This window comes from Phyllostomus hastatus, unplaced genomic scaffold, assembly GCF_019186645.2.
Source record: "Phyllostomus hastatus isolate PE091 unplaced genomic scaffold, TTU_PhHast_1.1 phas_contig_58, whole genome shotgun sequence".
NCBI classification, from domain to species: Eukaryota; Metazoa; Chordata; class Mammalia; order Chiroptera; family Phyllostomidae; genus Phyllostomus; species Phyllostomus hastatus.
The window spans coordinates 36,828,301-36,849,422 of record NW_025333916.1 but is presented as its reverse complement, the minus strand read 5'-3'; the positions used below and the strand labels follow the sequence as shown (position 1 = coordinate 36,849,422).

Genomic DNA, 21,122 nt, shown 5'->3' with positions numbered 1-21,122 from the left:
ACTGCCTACCTGGTGTGCTAAGAGGGCACCGGGACCATCCTCTCCAGCAGCTCCAGGCAGAAGCTACCAGGAGACTCTCTCAGAAGATTTCTTAAGGATGTAGTCCCCACAGCCCTTTTGCCTTCCCCTTCCTCAGGCCTGGAGCGCTGACCTGTGGCTGGCCTCCAGAACCACAATCCCCATGTGGCTCTGCGAACAGCGGTCAGGTGTGCAGCCAGCAGGCAGGCCAAATCCCAATGGGATTGCATCACCATTACTCCATTACTTCTGTTCTTTGTAGCCAAAACTAACCCTCACGGAGTAGCCTAAAAACGACAAGGTGAGATTCCCACCTTGTTCTACATTTGAAAATGTTACAGACACATAGTTAAAATTTTTACCTGCAGAAAATCAAAAAGAAGAAGAAAATAACCACAGGGAACCTTTAGCTATCTCCAACTTGAAGGAGGACTTTCCCAACTGCAATTGAAAAACAACATTCACAATGCAAAAACTGATAGACTCCAATAATTACAAAGAAATTCTATCAAAAAACATGTTGAGTGTAAACAAATTGAAAAGCAAATGACAACTACACACGACAAAAACAGTGTGGATCTGACTCTGCAGCAAGCACAGTCCTCTCACGAAGTGCATGGAGACTGGGACCTGGCCCACTCTAGGAGAAGCTGGCCATTTATCCATCTCTGAGCCCCATGCAATTCCACTTCTGGAAACCGGTGCTAACAAAACACTGAAACATACACAAGAATCTGTAAGGCATGCTCACTGCAGGGCTGTTGGTTATAAGGGCATTCCCACATGAGGAGATGCTGTCCACTCATTAACAGGAAAGATGCATGCTCTGATATGGAACAATCTCATGATAGACCCCGTGTAAAGACAAAAGAAAGACATGGTCCCATTTACAGATGAATGTTCAGCCGCATATGCACGTGAACACACCAGAGGTCTACAAGACCACATGCCAATAGGGCTTCCTCCCCAGGAGACTGGGATGAGCTGGGTGAGAGAACACGCACTTTCTACTCCAGACACCTTTGTACTGCTTGAGTTGTCTTTACAAGAATGTACTCATCATACACATAAATTTAAAAATGAAAAGGAAAAAAGATAATTATACTTTTTAGAAGAAAAACAATAATGGCATACACAAACGTTCACCCATGAGAATATTCACTGCATCATTGCTTATATTTAACATTTGGAAGTAGCAAAATGTTAAATACAACATAAAACAAGTCAACTATATTTTTACATCACAAAATTACTTGTGGTTTTGATATCCTTTTTGCTATATGCATTTTCTAATTTTAACAATGAATATACATTCCTTAATTAAAAAAAAAAAAAAGGAAAAGAGTATCGAGTCAGTCAGGCTTCTAACCCCTGATGCCCTTTCCCACCCCAGCTCATAAAAAGCAGCGCACTGACAGAGTGCGATCATTCCACCTGGGTGTGGATCATGGAGGCCAGGCCCTAGCAAAACGTGAGCAGCAACACACAGGCGAGTGGGGCTGCCACAGGGAAAGGACAGACAAATCCATGTGAATCTAGCAGGGTGCTGTGAAGAGGATTTCCTGAATGGAGCACTTGGAATGTGGCAACTGAGGACCTCGATCTTTAATTTCCTTATCTGAACAGTCATATGTGGCCAGTGGCTACCATCTGGGATAGCGCAGTTCTGGCTGTTTCTTCCTTAACTCAACCCAAGACAGCTGAGTAACACTGGACTCAAAAGAAGGCTGACATGGACAGCCCTACTAGAACACATTTGTTGAGGGTTTCCAAACTGTATGAACAGCTTCCAACTCCTCTCCCAGATCCTCATTCCTTCCTTTCATCCTTGGAGGCAGAGAAGCCAAGAAAATAGGAAGTAGCTCCCACAGAGAACGGCAGGCCTGACTTGAGCACTCCTCACCGCCTGCTCACACCCTCCAGGAGACCAGGTCAAGTGATAAAACACTTTTTAGTGGGTCCAGAGACTCTCCAAGCTTTCTCTAAAATAAACATTTTAAAATCTTAGACCTAAATGTGGACAGACAAGAGTCATGTGAGTCAAAATTAAGCATTACAGTTTTGATATAACTTAAACACAATACTTACTGCTACAATTTTGAAACTATGGTTTAATAGCTTAACTAGATGTTAGTAACAATGGTGCCCAATTAGGACACTTTCCAAAGTAACTGATAGAATTGAGCAAAATGCAGACTACTCTTCCATTATCACTAAAATACACTTTTTTCTTAACATTTAAACATGCCATGTATGATTTCAGTTACATGCATGAGAAAAATCAATGGCTGAGCATCAGATCAGTTTAAAATTAAATGTTTTTCTTTCTTCATGGTACATTTCACAAATGTACATCTTTTAACATCAGCTGATCTACAGGAAGTTGTCTCTGTGAAACTTTTATTTCTGACCCACAAAAAAAATTTCAAATAGATCAACTTTTTGCGAGCACTTTAGATCCAACAAAATATGGGAATTAAATGTTGACCACAAAGCATTTTGGGGAAGCAGCAAGAACAGCGAGGACCCACTGGGGCGTGAGGCCTGCCCTGCCACTCTCCAGCTATGGGGCCATGAACAAACTCCATAAACCTCACTGAAGGCTGAAAGGCCAGTGTACAGACTGCCGTGGGGCTGAAAGAGACAATGCCAGGGAGTAGAGCTTCCAGATGCTCTGTAGTGGTGGCTTCAGCCTCATCTCAGGTTATCAGTGTGGACATGCGTGGGGGAAAGAAGGTTTGATGTCATGTGTATGAAGGAGCACCACAAGCATCAAGATGTGTAAGCACAGCTCACCTCTGGTGGCCTGCCTCAGAAGGGTAATTCTGAGACTCTAGTGATGACCACCTGCCCTTCCAGATCAGGTATGACTTTGAGATTCAATTTGAAAGTATCTCAGGTTGACATGTCATAATGGAAACAGGTTAGAATGATTAATTTTCTGGTTATTTAAACCAGAGTTTTCAGTGAATTTGTTTTAATCACAAAACTTCTGGAGAATAGACTTCTGAAGCATTATTTTCTAGGGTCCTTTTAAACTAGACATTCTCATCTACAATGGCTCTCTTGTAAGAATACAGACCCATTCAAAAGGTAATGACTGACTCGTCAATTTTTAGTATGATATATTTCCTAAATTAATTTCTGCTTTTAGTAGCAAATACAAGATCAGCAATGTTTTAGTATCTATCCTAAGACGTATCTGGTATATGGTTGCAGTAAATATTTATAAAAGCCGCCTGAGAGCGGTTTTAAAGAGCACAAGATGGATTACTCGGTTAGAGAACCAAACCATCTAATTTCATAGCTAATGAAGCTACTGATGAAAACGGATGACCATTTCAGGGGATGATTTTTGATTTTAGAAGCTCAGCTGGCAGGGTTCATGGTTCCCAACAGTGTCTAACTTTGAATCAAAGCCAGGTAGGTCTGGCTGGCTCTGAGGGGCACGAGGAGGGGAAGCATCCCTGTTCCTCCCTGTTTCTGTGACTCCCCCACCTGGAAGACTTGGTGTCCAGCCCCAGGCAGAGTTGGCTCCCCCATGCCAACCTCCCAGCTCCCACCTCTAATCTGTGAGCTGTTTAAAGGTGACCTCTTTGTACTTGACCAAGGAGGACAACACCATATGTTTATAATAAAACTGTGGGAACAAAAGGGGCAAAGGAAACACTCCAATCGGTTAGGAATGCTGGTCTGCTCTGTTCAGCGACAGGGAAGCAGAGGCGGGTCTGCTTGCTCGTCTGGGCTGTAAGTCCCATGGCTGCGTCTGAGCAAAGCTATGGTCAGAGTTCAGATTTTATTCACTGTTTTGTTTAAGGAAAGAGAGAAACCAGCTGAATGAACCTCCTCTGGTGTGCTTACAAGAAGTTTCGGCACCTGAACCCACTAAATAGGAGCTGTGCTCTAAAGTGTTAACACATCCAACACCTTTCCACCTCACTGAACTCTAAAACTCACCACACTGGCCCCCACAGTCCCTGTCCCCACTCTTAATCATGTGTCATCCTGTTAACCAGGTGAGGTGGTCTACATTTAACATCCCCCATGAACCTGGTCAATTCCAAAGGCTTGGGGGAAAACAGGCTTTTCCATTATGATGTAAAAGGCAACAGAAAATACTAGAAATTGTCTTCAAATGTGACTCTCCCTCTCCCCTCCCTCCAACTACTCTTAAAAACTTCAAAAGCTTTACAAAGCCAGTGATATCTTAGAAATTGGTGCTCCCTTCCCTCAGGCTCCACAAAGTTCATTGTCTTTTTTGCAAAACCATGCCTTAGTTAAAATATTTGGAGTTACCTACTGAAGTTTTATAGCTTTCAAAGCACAATTCGATGCACTTACAGTGAGAGGACAGACTAAGAGTCCAGTCTACCACATAGATATGGTCTGAGTCAGCACCCCCTTCACTAACTAGAAAGAATGGGCTGCTAAAGCAAACGAGGGAATGAGTGGCTAAATCACTTGTATTTTCAGGGGTAGGCCATCCTCTTCAAAGTACCTATTTATTAATACAGTTAATGAGCTAATTATAAATCACTTTTATTTATTTTTAATCTATTAATATCTGCTCCAATTATTTAGAAAACCTTGCATTACGCCTTCAAGTTTTTTTTAATCTAAGCTCAAAAGCAGAAGGAAACTAACTGAAACAGCAAATTAGAGACCTTATGTGTTTCCAGAGCATCCTAGTATGTTGCGTGTGCTAGCTGCCAAGCCAGGGCTCCCATGAGCCTGCTCTCAGTCTGCTTCAGCTCTCATCACTCCTCACAGACACATACCTGTGCACCTCTTTCTTCAGAAGGGCTTTAAACAAAGCCACAAGTGTGCATGGTTTTAAAATGTTAATGGAAGAATGAGGCCCTTGGAAGAAGCTGCTGTAAAGGGAAGCTGCTGAAAACTAAGCAACAGACAGGAGGAGGGTACACCTCCTCGGAGGAGAAGCTGGCAGGAGTTGAGCTGGGAGGGCACTGCTGGTATCAGGCAGGGCAAGACTAACCCCAAGGTTGAAAAGGCTAAAACCAACTAGCATTCACAAAACAGACAGGACAGAAGGGCTCTGCAGCTTTGGAATTATCAATGTAGTAACCATGATCCATGCAATTCAGCCCCCAGCAGAAGTGAGCTTACTCCCCTTCCCTTCAAGACCTTTCCTGGGATCACACTGACTCCTGGTGCAGGGAGATGTCCAAGAGCCTTTCAGAACCTAATGTGACAGGAGCGAAGGAAATGACACCCTTCTGCCCTAGCACAGCAAACCCAAGCACACTGCAAATGCCAGCCAAAGGCACAATGGGTCCACCTGGAGACCAGAGAAACAATCTCTTCCCCTCAGAACAGAAAGCAAGAACTCAGACACCTGAAGCATATGATTAAGCCATGGCAGAGTAATTGAGTGCATTTCTTCTGAACCCAGCGCTAGAGAAGATGTACTGACACATTTCTTCAGAGAGAACTCTGGGGAGGCACCTGGGAGCTTCCCACAGACCAGGATGAAACCCACTCTAGCACCTCACAAACTGAGTGAGCAAATGTTGCAGGACGGGGTTACAACTGCTCAGAATCATTACTATGCCATTTTGCATTATAATCCCAAGGACCACCCCATGCCACAGGCACCCACCAAAGCAAGAATCTGCAGAAGCATCCCACTTGCTTAGCATGTCTTCAATCCACCACGGGGCAAAAATTACTGAAGGGCCTAAGTCTCCTGACAGTGGTACCCCAAGGAACCCACAATGCAGTGCAGAGGATTACAGCCAGGCAGGCTGCTGGGTCACACGGAAGGCACCAAGTAGGCACTTTGCTGAACCCTGTGTGCTGGCTTCCCCCTGTACTGGCTCAGGCCACCTGCCACCCAGCCTTGCATGCCATTACCAGCATAATTACAAACCACTGCAGGCCACCTCTGGGGTGCTCAGAGGGAACCACACGGCTACATCTGAAAACCAAGGTCCCCAAGCCTTGCTTACTACCTCAAGTAGCTGAATTGGTTTTGAAATGAAAATAGTTCTATTTTTTGTCATCTTTACCAAGATCCTTACCCTAGATGGGAAGGTGAGCTGGGATAATCTTTTGAGAAAGCAAGATGTAGTAAGAGTCTGATAAAATTAATATTCTGAGATATTACTACATTACTATACACATTACCAACATTTTCACTAAAGCCACCCAAATAGTCTTTGAAGCAAATACTACTGTCTCCAACTTACAAACTAAGTACTCATTAGACAGATGGTAACTGACCCAGGATCCCATGGCCAGGACTCAAACCCAGAGCTGTATAGCTCTCCAATTCGAAAGTTCAGCCACAGAGCTGGAAAGCCACAGATAGGTGACCCAACATACGGAAACATGTGCAAAAGCTCACTGTAGTCCCTTTATAAGAGTAAAAAGTCATAAATATAACCTCCTAATTACTCATAATAAATAATATGCATCCATACAATATTTAAAAAATCATTTGTAAGAGCTTTTCAATGACAGGAGAAACTACTTATCTAGAATTAGATTTAAACAACAACAACAAAAAAACCCATAAAAATTATATCTTTGCAACATATTTAAAGAAGCATTAAAAATAACAACAAAATATGCCCAAGGGCTAGCAGGAAAATTATTAGTTTCTTTTCTGTATTTTCCAGATTTCTTCAGTAAGTACATTATTACTTTTATAATCATAACCAAAACAAAGTTATCATTTCAGCTTTATTAACACTGACCCTACCTTCCAAGTTGAAAGGGCAGACATGGCAGTGCTTATCTTAAGTCTTCTTTAAGAATCTGGCCAGTGTGACTCAGCTGGGGCACTGTCCAGGAACTGAAAGGCTGTGGGTCTGATCCCTGGTCTGGGTGTGTATGGGAGACAACCAATCGAAGTTCTCTCTCCCTTCCTCTCCCCCTTCCTTAGTCACTAGTTTAGTAAGCTATCCCTTACAACAGCATACACCACCTCCACCACCACTGCAAAAGACAGCTCCTAAAGAAGCTACCCCACAATCCCAGAAAAACCTCTGCAGATGGGGAAGACGGAACCCAGTGGAGGCGAAAGTGAGCGAGGTGCAGGGGGTTCTCTTCAGTGCCCCATCTCTCTGACCATGCCACGCCAGCTACAACAAACAGGCTTTTCCCTCCTTTCCAGCTCCCATCAAAGGCACTGCTGCCAGAGGGCTCTGCTGAGCATAATTCTGAGACTGCAGTCAGACTTAGTACAAGAAAACTTAAAATTTATTAGCGACTCTATCATCAATATTCTTATTAGCTGAGAATTACCACCTGTCCAGGCACTTCTTGGCACATTTCACCGAGTACAAGCTGATAGCCACCATTATCGCCCATTTACAGACAGCTCAGAGATTGAACATCCTGCCTCAGCAGCATGTTTGGAGCGGGACAGCACTGCTACAGCACGTGTCTCTCTGCTACTGAAAGCACTCCATGGAGTCTCCTGGTCTGCTTCCTGCAGAACTCTGGGATCTCCGAACCCTGCTCTACCTCCGCCATGTTAAGCTGCTCCTTCCCTACCATCTACTTGCCTGGCCCTGACCATTTAATAGCAACATGAGATAGGCACAGCCTCTCACCAGTGCCAGTGCTGCTCTCCTGATGGGACAAGTCCTCCCAAAGCCCCTGGAAAGGAAAGCCCATGGAACGCCCCTGGTGGAGGTGCTGACAATCACCTTCCACATCACCAAAACTAGAACAGCACTCGATAAAACCCATGTGAAGTGCTAGGCGCCTGTGAATATGCACACAGTGGACATTCCCAAAATGGGAATCAAACTTGCTTCAGATTTCTCCACAACATTCAAAGCCAGAGACACCAGGGTACATGCAGAAGCTCTGAGGCAGAGAAACCTGTCACTCAGGCACACAGAAGACTTCAGGGAATACGGCACCAATTAGCTCCTCTTTAGAAAATTGGCCAATTAATACACAAAACAAAAAGATACTGACAAGTGGAAGGGCTGAAGCTGGATGGGTGCCCAGGCCCCAGGCAACTTGGAGGGTCTCAGTGTGAGGACCATGGCACCTGGTCAAAGTGAAGCATGGCGCAGGGTCAGAGCCAGAGGAGCACTGCCTGCTGAGTGCAAAGAAGGCACAAGACCCTGCAAAGCTGATACAGCACACAAAGCAACAAAGAAAAGGCAACACAGACAGCACCACACCTGCGAGCCCTGCCAGGCAAGGCCCACCCTCAATGAAGCCCTGCAGGAACGGGGACCACACAAAACACTCTGCGATCTGAAGGAGTCCCCATAAAAGTCCTGGTGGGGATCATGAAGTCTATGTAAACACAAAATCAAGCCTAATCAGTAAAGAACTGGAACTCAGCGTAATTAAGTGTATTCTTCTTATTGATCTCTTTGCTCCACGGGTCCAGTGGTTAGAAAGACGGGCTGTGGGTCATTAGACCACCTGGACCCCAAGGCCACTTCTGCACCCACCAGCAACATTTGAGCCTGGGCAGGCCGTTTCGCCAAGCCTCCCTTCACATTCTGCTAGGTTAAAAAAAAAGGAGCTTCTCCTTGTCCTGGGAGGGCTGCAGGAGACAATGCATAGTCACAGGGGTGTCCAACCTTGTGGCGTCTCTGGGCCACACTGGAAGAAGAGATGTCTTGGACCACACATTAAATACATTGTGACACATAACCTCACACACACACACACACACACACACACAGATCTAATGATGTTTTAAGTAAATTTACGATTTTGTGTTGGGCTGCATTCACAGGCATCCTGGACTGCATGTGGCCCACGGGCCTGCATGCAGACACCTCTGGTGGAAGGTGAGGACTTGGTAGGGCCACTGACGATTGTGACTGTGACAGGTGCTGAACTCCCTCGCTTGATGAGAGCAAAGGGAAAGCTGAAGCACCCACCAGATGAGGAAGGCTCTGAGCACAAGGAACCCTCTTCCCCACCCACAGGCCTTTTACTTCCTCTGGCCTTACTCCTAAAACTCACCTGAAAAGGCCCTCTGTATTCATAACAGTTTGCAAGCTTCAGTTCATTCTAAGCCTTACTTTGTGACAATCCTCACAGGTTTCCATTCTTTGGAATTTGGTCTCAGTTCTATATTCTTATTCCTATCCTTTAGGGTTGTACTGAGGTTTGTACATCAGCCCCTTGTGAATCAGTCTTTCATAAGGCCACAAACTCTTTAGACAAGAGTCATCTTCTGCATTTTTCCATGAGATACTTTATAATAATACTTCTGAATTTCTTTACTCTCACAAGCCATGCAAGGTTGTTCGCTTTTATATTTTTAGCCGTCACTTCAGACTTGTCCTTCAATTCTTAAAAATCTGTTTGCTTAAATTTAGAGAAGATGACCAGAACAGAAATACTCTTTAGAGCGTTGCACCATGGCTCCACTCCCACCTTTGCCAATTCACAGGTTCTTGCTTCTCCCTCTTAATTCAAGTGCACTAATTCCTTCCCTGAGGAGGCAATAATGAAGTGCCTGGGCTTTTTCATCAAGCAGGCCTCCATTCCTTCCAGCCCAGTTCTTTTAAATATTTTCTGGTTGTACCTCAAGTAAGACCCTTAGATCTACTGAGGCTTAGTTTGTCTCTCTTTAAAACGAGTTGTTGTCAAGAAGAATAAGGATGCAGGTTGCGCACCAGTGCAGCACCTCACACCAAGAAGGCATTTGGCAGATGCTCACTGGTCCTGCTCTAGGTTTCTTAATTGTCTTCAGATAAAACAGCAACTCAGCAAATGCTCCTTTTTTGGTAGAATGCAATTTCTAAGAATAATCTAGATGGTAGGGGTCCTGCTCCCTCTACCCCAACTTCCTTCCAGGCCAGTTCTGGAATGCCTTGGAAAGCAGGGGGTTCCAGTGTACTACAGCGCAGGACTGGCTTCCTGATCCTGGAGTCTTCCTGCAGTCCACCCCTCCCACCCCCACCGGTCTTCTTCATTTTGCACTTGACAGAGTCCTTCCAAGAGGAGGTAGGCCCCGCCCCACTTGAAACTGGTCTCTACAGACACATTTAAACCAGGTTTGCAGGTCGCATTAGTTGCTAGCTTCCATCCCCCACACCTTGAGGATGTCTTCTTAACACTGCTTGGAGCTCCCCAGCATCAGCACTGGACTGACATTTCCTAGTGCAGCACCTTGACAAATCACATTAGCCTGTCTAGGCTTTGGTTTTCTGTCTACAGACAGGGCTCACATTGCCGATTTCACAAGTCTGCTCTGCAAACTCCGGGAGGACACTCCGGCAGAACCGAGCCCCACAGAGCTCCGTGCACTGTGAACTGCTGCTACTGCTGCTGCTGCTGCTGCTGCTGCTGCTGCGTAACTGAGGACCAGGTAGTCACTGTTGGATGGTGTCAGTAACCTAGAGTGTAAAGGTGCTAAGAACTATCACCTGCATCCTTGGACTAGGCACTCCAAGCCATAAAAGTTGTGCACGGCCGCACTCTGCTATGAACCTATTTTTATGCTTCGAGTGTTACTGAAGAGCAGGCCTTTGAAAGGATTTACACTAGTAACTCAGAAACAATTTCTCGAGCTTTCTAGTGGTGACTTGCTGGTTAGCAGAGCTTTTGCTGTTTTTTGAATTCATTTAGACAATAGTTACTGAATCAAACACTGTGTTTTGAATACTGCCTAAAGTTACTCCAGTTCGTGCTGTTCAAACATAAGGCTATTTAAATTTTAATTCAAATTAAAGATAGTTAAAATCCAGTGCCTCAGTTTCACTGGTCACATTGCGAGTGCTCAGTGGCTACTGTATTGGACCGCACAAAACTAGAAACCCCATCGTCACAGACCATCTACCAGACAGTGCTGCTGTCACTCTAACTTTCCCTTTCTCTTGCTTTCGTTTTCTCCACTGTACACAGAACATGTTAGAAGCTGCAAAGAGCTCAGAGAAAGAACACAATGCGCACTTCTATCACGTGCACAGAACAACAACAACAAAAAAACTCCTGAACAACTTTAAACAAGTTACATACAGCAACACACACATACCTGATAAAATACTTCAGGAGTAGCCCTAAAGCTCTGGGGAGGTACGATTCTTATTAAAAAAAAAAACAAAAAACAAAAAAAAAAAACCTAGAGAATACATTACTTAGGCACTGTTTAAGTTTTTAAAAATAGAAAAGTATATCTGGATTCAAAGGGAGAAAGCATTTCCAAAGCTTCATGTTGGTCTCCAGCTGTGTCCACAGCTTTCTCGGAAGACTCAGAACTTTAATCTTTAATAGTTTCTCCAAGAGAAACTTTCGGTCTGAGAGGGAAAGTTGTTCATACTTTCAAAAACCAAGCAAAAGACTTTTTCTATCCAGCTGGCAACAGGAGCAACCTAATTTTTGGTTTCATTTTCCTCAGAGAGAAGAAAAGGGAAGCAGAAGCTTTTCTAATCCCTCACGTGACAAGTCACGCAGCGCTTCCAAGTCTCTTAAATTTAATATGCCCTTTGAGGAGCACGTCCAAGGCCCCACTTCACAGATGGGGAAACTGAGGATAAAGCCAGACAAAACAAGACCTGTCAACCACACTATGAGAGTGCACGATGCAGGCTATGTGCAAGCAAGCTCAAGGGTATGTGCTTGCTTCCCAATGCTGGGAATGCCAGCCAAAGGATTCAAAGCAAAAAAATAGAAATAATTTGATTTTTCATTACCCTTCAGGCCCTGTATCCTAACCATTCTTTCAGATCCCCAAGATCCCAGAAACATTATAGTCTGAAATTTTTCAAACATGGAAAGATACAAAGTACCTATACTCACATGTTATCGCTTAGGAAACTAACTCCAATTTAACTCACAGAAAAGCCTAAGTAATTGTGCAGAGCAGCTGATTTGATAATTAAAGAGAGTGGAAACCCACAATAAAAAGGCATGTTGCTCCTAATCAAAGACATTCCCTGCCAAAGGGAACTCGGTACCATCCCCCGCCTAGTCCACATGTCAGGGGGAGATGGATAAATCTCTGCATAAAGACCCACCTGGCCCACCACCAAGTTCAGGCCCTGCCTCCTCCTCCTCAATGTTAGCAAAAGGAACACCTACCTCTAAAGCCCAGGACACACAGGCATTGGTCACAGGACACTTAACCAGGTGGCCAAGTTTTTTAACTTTTCACGCTAGGTACCACTTTTATAATAAGAAAAGAGAGCAATTAAAACTAAATGGGGGGGGCCTTTCAAATACAGTATAGTTTTTTTTTCCATATTTTGATTTGCATTTGATATTGCAAGGGTTAAAACTGCCTTAACCACACTCTTCAGGAAAACAGGCAAATAAACTGCAATAGCTCTAAATATTCTGCATTCAAATAATTTCAGAGACAATCAAATCTCTAGAAATTGTAAGACAAATAACAATTTGGTTTATTTAAACTATGCAAAACTGCCACCCCTCACTTGCTCATCTAAGCTGACAGATCCTTTCTTCTTTTTCATCCATCTATCCAACTCTTATTCAGAGGTAGCGGCCAACATGTGCTTGGCTGTGAAAACGCAGTACACACACCTCCTCCTTCCCTGAGGGAAGGCAGGGGAGCAGTGGTCAGTTTCGTAAGAGTGGCAGTAACTCCAGAGGACGGGACCATGGGAGAACCATGTGGGAGTCTTCTTTCTTCTCCTCCTGAAGGAAGCACAGGACACTGAAGGGGGGCTCTGGAAAAGCCCCCACTCCCACAATCCTGGGCTACCAAACACGTGGTTCCAACCACTCCCGACCACCCTTGCTCCCAGCAGAAGAATGACACCTTTCCTAGTCTGGTCACTGCAGAATACCTCATGAATGGGACTTTTCAATCACTGTAATTTTCATGTATTTATTCACATGACTTTCATGCCAACTTTTCTTAGGTGACAAACTTTAAGAACAGTCCCCATAAGAGAAGTACAGGAAAGAACTCATAGCAATGGTCATTCTGACGACATGAGTTCAGTGGTGACAACCAAGCCAGAGGACAAAACCAGTAATCAATAAGAGATATCCTGATGGGTTGGACTCAAGGGACAGAAGTGTTGGAAAAGAAAACAGCACCTCCTCATCAGCCGTTTCACCATGGCAGGAGAAGTCTAGCTACAGGAAAATGCCTGCATGTGGCCCAAAGCCCCAGAAAATTCTATACCTTCATCCCTAGAACCTGTGACTATGATGAGATCATCATCACTAATATGACATACCTTTAAGATAGAGGGCACCTAGGTAGGCCTGACCCAACTACATGAGCCCTTAAAGCAGAGGGCTTCCTCCAGCTGCCGAAGAGATGGTCAGAGGGTTTTAGGGAGCTATTGCCAGTTTGAAAATGGAGGGCCCACAAGCCAAGGAAGGCAAGTGGCCTGAAGTAGCTGACAGAGGCCCCCCAGCTGACAGCCAGCAAGGAATGAAGAGGGATCTCAGCCGACAACTGCAAGGAACTGGTTTCTGCCAATAATAGGAATGAGATTGCAAAACGACCCTGAGGTCCAACAAGAGAACACAGGAGCCAAAACCTTCAGCTTGACCCAGTCATCCCTGTCTTCTGACCCGCAGAAACTGGGAGACAATAAACAAGTGTTGTTTTCAGGGGCTGAATTTCTGGCCACTTGTTACACAGCCACAGAAAACTAGCGCAGCATGGAAATCTTACAGTAAGACACTTAGTTTGTAGTACAAATCCCAAACTGCTGGGGAAGATGGACCCTGACCACCTCACTTGTGAGGTACACTGGCATTGGCAGGGGTCTTGAGCACCTGTTTCCACCACCATGGTGACACACCTGCCCCTCACCTAGGTGCCACACTGGCTCGGCGGCCTTCTGAGAGGAGAAACCACTGACAAGCTAACCAGAGCCTTCTAGATAGGCCTCTCCAGTCACAATGGCCAGTGGCGATTTCTAGATGATACTGTGGCCTGCACAATCTCCAGTGATCTGGTTAGCATGATTCAGTCACCCCTCTCCAGTTAGCCTGATTCTGATAGCATCATCAAGATCAAGTTTCTGAATTTGAGCATTAACAAAGTTTTTTGGATTTTGAGGAGTTTTTTGTTTTGTTTTGTTTTGACTACAGTCCTTTTTTACTTCACTAAAAAAATCCAGATCCTAAACTGTAAGGACCTAACCAAGGCACAGAAGGTCCCCATTTTCCAGGATAACTGTTATCTCTCCTCGCATAGGCCACTTATAAAAATCCATTTAAAATGGGGACCAAAATTTCCTATTAGTGAACAAAAGAAGGTCTGAAACTTTATCTTGAAATTAAAATTATGAAAAACTAACTTTTTATTTAAAATATTTACTTAAAAAATTACTAACAAAATCATTAAGCCACAATCATGTGTTCTTTCCAGGAAACAAATGAGGTGGCAGCAAGATGGGCCCCACTCTGCGCCCCCCCCCTCTGATTTCTAGGGCCTAAGCATTAAGAAAGCAGAAATACTCAAAGCCTCCATTTTTCCCCAAGGACGCTCCCAGCCTGTTTGAAATTCCAATCCTCCTGTCCCAGAGCATCTGTCCTGCCCTCACCCTCCTCTTTCTCATCAGCAGCCTCCTCCCCGAGCTTCAGCTATCCTAACTTCACGCAGTCTCCTTTATCGCGAACAAGCATAGCATTCCCCAATTTTGTCACACCCTGCCTCATGCGCTCGATTTTTCGATTTCACTCTGCAGAGGGACTGGCGGTAGCACAATGGGCAGGAATGAGTGGTGCTATTATTAGGTAGGGAGGAGTGTTTGAGCTCATTTCATAAATGGTTAGTGCAAAGTGTGATTATTCCCACTTCCCTCTACAACCTTATATTTCCAGGGTCTCAGATAACAAACACTCAGAAAATAAGGCCCACATGTGCCACCACCACCTTTTGAGGCAGATTTCGCAATAATTCCTCCCTGCATCCATGATGTTTCTGGGCGAGATTGGAGTTAGAGAAAGGAAACTAGAGTGATGATGGCTGGGGGGCTGAGGCAGGCCCTGCTGGGCTCTCCCTCACCTGTGCCCTCCCACTTGGTCCCCCTCAGGATGTGCTGGGGGGAGGTCACACTGGCTCTACGTTAGGTAGTGCCAAGTCAGGCTGGAGTCACACAGACAGGAGGGATCCCAGCTGCTCCTCCAGGCCCTAACTCCCTCAGGAGAACAGAGGAAAGAGAACACGGTGGAATTAGAAAGAATTCATGCCCGGGACCCTGAGTGTGCATGGCTGGCTATGTCCTATGAATGGCATCTATCGGTTTCTCACAAACTTCACACAAAGAACAGAATTTCTTTTGGAGGAATAAAAGGTGTCAAAAATTAAGCCCTGTCAGAACATGCAGAGAATACTACTTATGATTGCTGTACACTGCAAGCATGCCTGAGAGGACAACCTTCAAAAGGTCAAGTCCCCAGCTGAAGCCTGGTCAGAGCCCAAGACTGAAGGGGTCTGCCAAGGGGCTGGGGGACTTCCCTTGTTTCATTGTGCCCTTCCTGGGGCTTTGCAGGATACCAGTAAGGATGTGGCAAAGTACCTGAGGTCGACGCTCCCACCCTCCCTTGTATGGGACTTGTCTTTCTCTTTACACCGATGAGGTGCAAAGTAACAAAGCACTGATGGGTCAGAAGGTGAGGGGTCAGGAGGTGAGGGCATGTGAAAGTGGCAGCAACCAGAGGCCAGGATGCACAGGCCCACAAGCCTGTCCACACACCTGCCCACATCTCTATGTCAGAAGCCCAGATATAAAGTACATCTCACACTGTTCCCAAAAATGTGAGAGTTCAACCAAAAGATGAAATAAGAACCAGAGCCAATGGCAGCTCCAGAACACGCATTTCACCTTCACTACTCTGAAGGTTCTTGCACTAATCCCTATCCTCTCATCTACTTTTTCTTTATCTCACTCAAGGATGAAAGCAGAATGGCAAGCCCACAAAGCCAGATCACCAGGCAAGGTTTCCAAGAGCAGAAACCTTCTCTCCAAAAAAGAATAAACAGTGCAGGTTGCTACATGGACCACCAGGCAAAGGCCCAGTTGAGTTCAGTCGATGCTACTGAAACTCCCACCACACTGAGCAGCTGCTTTTCCTCTCTCAAGAGCTGCAGACATCTTTCCAGAAATGTTTGTCCTAGGACAACACAGTAAGTTTGACCAGCTTCTCACCAAGAAGGTCCTTTCCTACTGGACAGGCGAGGGGCTCTCTTAGCTCTTTCCCTCTGTAAGGCACAAGTAAAGAATTTTTGGTGGCTTTCCCATCACTCTGGGTAAGGTAGCAGCCAGAGGCAAATTCCAGACAGAGCTATTTCCTGATATTAAAAGGATAGTTCCCTTAAGCCCACATTAATGTGGGAGTCCCACATTAATGATGATCAATCACCTTCCTCCTTTAATCACAGGCACAGCTCAACCAATCACTACTCTGGTTTACTATTCCTCCTTCTTGTCCCCTCTAAAAGGGCAGTCTGATAGAAGGACGGGCAGTAGCAAACCAAGCAGAGGGCACCCTGCCCTTCCATGCATATGGCAGGCAATCCTAGCAGGCTCTCCTTTAGGCAGAGATAGCAGGAAGTAGATACAATGACGTCAGTACCGGGGGCATGTACCCCACCCCACCCCACCAGGCAAAAGGGTAGCTAGCAAAAGATAAAAAAAAAAAAAAAACACAAAACATTAACTTGAGCATTACTGCAGAAGCCCCTATTTGATGGGTTTAAACAAGAACTCCTGACTGCTTCAAGACCACTCTTAGCCCTATATCACATGGCCTCTGAGCTGAGATCTAACAAGAAGACAGAGGATGGCAGGGTGAGATGCCAGCAGAGAGCGGGAACAGACCAGGGCAGGGTCCAGAGCAGCAGTGCTGAGGGTTTTGGGTTTTAGTCTTTAACCAAAGGGCAATGGGTGCTATCATAGGGTTCCAAGGAGGTGGGACCTGATTAAACCTGCTAGCAGATCACTGCATTGGTAGTGCTGGGGAAAGCCCAGAGGAGCAAGACTTGCATGCAAGATGACCACCTGGGGCTACTTGAGCAATCTCTACTAGAGGTAACAACAGTCTGCATAAAGATGAGGAGGATGACATACAGAAAGATTAAACAGGACAGCAATGAAACACTGGACACAAGAGACAGAATAATGGGCATGAGAGCTGCATACTGGACAGACAGTGTTCATGTCATTAGGCAGGGGCACTCTTCTCAGAAGAGGACTAGGTTTGGGGATCAGGATCATAAGACAGTGTCTCTCATGCCAACCCCTGCCCCAGATTCTAGCAAAGCACCTGGCATGCAGTGGGCTTATTCGTTAAGCAAAGCAACAGCAAGGTATATACTGAGGCTTACCAGGTAGAAACCTACAGAAAGGAAAGGGCATCCAGAGCCCCAGTGATTTGCACAAGGGCATGATGCTGCCACTGCTAGAAGCTCCCAAATGGAAAAAGTGGGACTCAGAAGTGGGACTCTCAACTGTCTGGGCCCAAAAATGCTTTACAGTGAAGATCACATATCTTTCTATTTCCTAATACTAAGTCACAGAGCCAATCCCAATTACAAACAGGCTTGGAAACCTGAAAGTCCCCCAAAGAACTCTTAGGTATAATGTCATACACCAAGAAACATCTCCTGCCACCTCTTCTCAACAAGTTCTACACATAAGAACTGGAAGAAGTGAGGAAGAGGAGACTGAGCTCCTACCTGGGTCTGAAGTACATGCTCACACTTCAGGGAATTAAGAAAGTAATGCTTCTGAACCAAATCAGGTGAAACAAGTTGCAGAACATGCAGCTTTACTGTGTGTATCACACATGCTTTAAAGTAGGATCAACTGGTTTTCCAACATATTTCCAATGAAAATAAACAGACCCATAAAAAGGAGAGTTCCTTTAAAAAGTAACCCCAATACCTAAAACAGTGAAACGGTAGGGCTCTAATGCTTGCAACAACCCTAACACCCTGGGAAATCCTTATGTGCCTTTTAAAAGAGCATGCAATTGTGCAAGGAAAATTCATGATGTAAGTCTTAAAATACAGAAATAAAACCTATGTACAAATACTTTATTTCTAGATGCTGAGAAATGCACCGAAAGACATAAAGAAACTGGGTAATTAATATTTGCACCCGAGCAGCCTCACCTGGGACAGCTCCACCCAACCACACACGTTTTCACCGGTCGTGGTCATCTGTAATTGCACTAAACTGAAGTAGAACTTCTAAGTCCCTTTAGTCTGGTTTGGAAACATTTTTTTAAAAGGTGGCATATTCCAGAGAGTAAGTATGTGCAACAAACGTTTTTATTTTATTTGAACACTATTCTTAAAAAATAAAAACTGCGGTTGATGCTTTTTATGTTAATATCAGCACAAAATTAAATCATAACATGCAAGCTCCCTCCCAAAAAAAATCACTTCTAAATCCAGTTAAATTGTATCAATACCAAAAAAAAAGTCATCTTTTAAAAAACCTTTGCCCAAAAGAAAAAAATGTTAACAATATTTACCTTTAACTTGATTTAAGTTCCTGGCAATACTGAATCATGCGCAACTTACATAAAACGCAACACCTTTCTTCACCCTACATTGACCAACGGTCCCTAGTGTGTCTTGGGGGGAGGAAAAGGAGGTAAGTATCCAATCCCCCTTTCTAATCTCAAGACGCAGATAAGGCAAACATCTGCACGAGTCAAATTTTTTAATAAATAAATAATAAAGATTTATTCAAACGTCTTAGGACTTGCAAATATGGTAACACAACTAGGCAATACCAAGTGTCTGAAAATTAATATTTAAAAAATAAATAAAAGCCTTATGGCAAAGAACCTTAGCCTCCAACTTACATCTCTAAAATGAAACGGAAGCCCAGAAGGGATGCCCGAGCGTCTGCAGCACCCACCGAAGGATCACGCACCCTTCAGGCCGGGGTCCCCACCTCTCCGCCCCTCCGGTGCCCTGCCTCTCCTTTCCCCCTCCCACAGTCCCCGCGCCACCGCCCGCAAACACTCACCCCTGGATGCCTGGGCTGTAGGCCCGGCTCTTCCACGGAGTGCCGGGCCGTGGCGCCTGAGATCCCGGGCCGCCCCCTCCGCTCAGCGCGGCCGCGCGGCTGCCTGACAGCAGGTAGTTGAGGCCGTACGTGCTGGCCTTGTTCTCGCGTTTCCGGCGGCCCGGGTGGAACTGGTGCTGCGATGGGGAGCCGGCGGGCGCAGGGCCGCGCGGCCCGGTGTGCCCGTTGGCCACGCCAGGAGTGCTGGGCGAGCCGTCGGCGAAGTGGAAGAAGGCACCGCCGCGGCCGCCGCCCGCTCGTCCGAGCGAGGCGCTGCTGGAGGACGAGGAGGAGCAGCCAGGGCTCTCGGTGCCCGACTCCGCGTTGGACGAAGACGAGGACGACGACGACAGCGACGGCGACTTGTGTAGGCGCCGAGCACCCTCTGCCGCGGGCCCAAGCGCCGTCAGCAGCGCTGGGGGCAGCGCGGCGGGGCCAGGCGCGGGTGGCGGGGGCGACGCGGCGGGCAACACGGGCCCGGCCAGGCCGCCGCCGCCGCCCAGCCCGGCAGCCCCCGCCGCGGCCGCCGTGTCCAGCGCGGGCGAGTTGAGACAGAAGTAGGACGCGAAGCCCGAGCCGCCGCGGCCCACGCCCTGCGAGGTCTCCCAGATCTGCATCCACAGGGCATTGGCCGGTCCCTTCTGCTCCGGCTGGATCCAGGCCACGCGCGGATCCATCCACGCGCCGCCCCGCGGGCCCGCGCGCCCGCCCGCCCCGCCGCGGCCCCGCCCCCGCCGCGCCCCGAGCCCGGCCGCGCCGTGCACGGACCGACGGACGGGCTGCGGGTGGACAGACGGGCGGGCAGACGGGCCTGCCTTGCGGTTACGGCCGGCTCGCAGTGGCGGTTCGCGGGTTCCGGAGCGGCGCAGATCGGTCCGAGCAGGCCGTGGGTTGGCTCGGGCCTGTCGGGCTCCTTCAGGCGGTGCGGGGCGGGCGCGGGGGCCGCGGCGGCGGCGTTCCACAAGGGCCGCGGGGAGAGGCCATGGGAGAGGGGCGGGCAGCCGTGCCGAGGGGGCGGGCCCAGGCGCCGCGCGACCCGGGACCGGGATCGGAGGGAGGGCCGCCGCCGTGCGCCGGGCCCTCAGTCACGCTCGCGCCGCTGGTTCCGTGCTCCTGCAGCGGCGGCAGCGGTGGCGGTGAAAAGACACTCTCGGCGGCGACAGGGAGCAGGAGAAGGAGGGGGCGCCACCGCCTCCGCTCCAATGAGGGGCGGAGAGGAAGCGGGGCGGGGGCGGGGCAGGCGCCGGGGGAGCACGGCCTCCCTAGCGAGGCCGGCACGTCAGTGCGCACGCGCGGGCAATTTCAAACCCTCACTAGACACCGCCGCCTTGGTTACCGCGCCTGCGCGCTGGGTGCACTTCTGTGCGGGTGGGGAGAGCTGTGCATCGGAAGGATACGCGACTGGGAGGAGCAGAAGGGCCAGCGTGGGTGGTGCTGTAGACCTTTGTAGTCTAGATTTAGCTGCGGTGAAAAAGTATTAGGGAGCCAGTGCGCTGCCTTTGGCCCGGCTGCGTCTGCCGGTCCTATCTGGGATCTCTGCTCTGGCCGAGACTTGAAGACTTGCGCGCTGTGATACGGTTCCCTTTCCTGCGCCAGGCCAGGCTGCGCAGGCGCAGAAGCCAGAGGCTGCTAGCGCTAGGTGGAAGTTTCCACGCAGTCGGGTGGGGATCTCAGATGCAGCCCGGGGCCGTGCCCTCCGCCAGTTCGCGTTACGTAAGGGTCCGGCCAGCTTCACCGTGCTGCACCCACTGCTCCGGGGAAAAGATAAAAATGACCCAAGTACCCTCCCGTCCCATCATTAGGGTTCCGTGTGTAGCCAGTCACGCTACAGTCACTCGTGTCCTCGCCCATCCACGTGCTCCCCAGCGTCTTCCCGGAGGAGACGGTCCTACACGCTACGGCCTGGGCAGCACTGCGCCAGAGCAGGACCCGGGGGTGGCCTGGCAATACCCTTCTTTTTGGGTCACCCTACTGGTTTTGTTTCCTTTTTGTTAAATGGTTTTGTGTGCATTACCCGAAATTCAGATTTCCAATTCGGCTCACTGGTGCGACTTCCAGAGTTAAACTTGGCAGTGCTGCCCATCAGAGAAGCAGCTGGTGTACATAGGAGTGGCTTTGATTTTTCAAGCTGGCACAGTG

At 47.4% G+C, this 21,122-nt stretch overlaps 1 protein-coding gene across 2 annotated transcripts in view; it reads right to left on the bottom strand.

Annotated features, from left to right (window-relative positions):
- Positions 1-19,713, bottom strand: part of TENT4A (terminal nucleotidyltransferase 4A) — a 42,917-nt gene extending 23,204 nt beyond the window's left edge. For both annotated transcript variants that reach the window (XM_045848189.1, XM_045848190.1), the window contains exon 1: positions 18,945-19,713. In XM_045848189.1, the coding sequence (XP_045704145.1) occupies positions 18,945-19,660 (716 nt within the window). In that variant the 5' untranslated portion in view covers positions 19,661-19,713. The remainder of the gene's footprint in view (positions 1-18,944) is intronic.
- Positions 19,714-21,122: the final 1,409 nt, after the last annotated feature.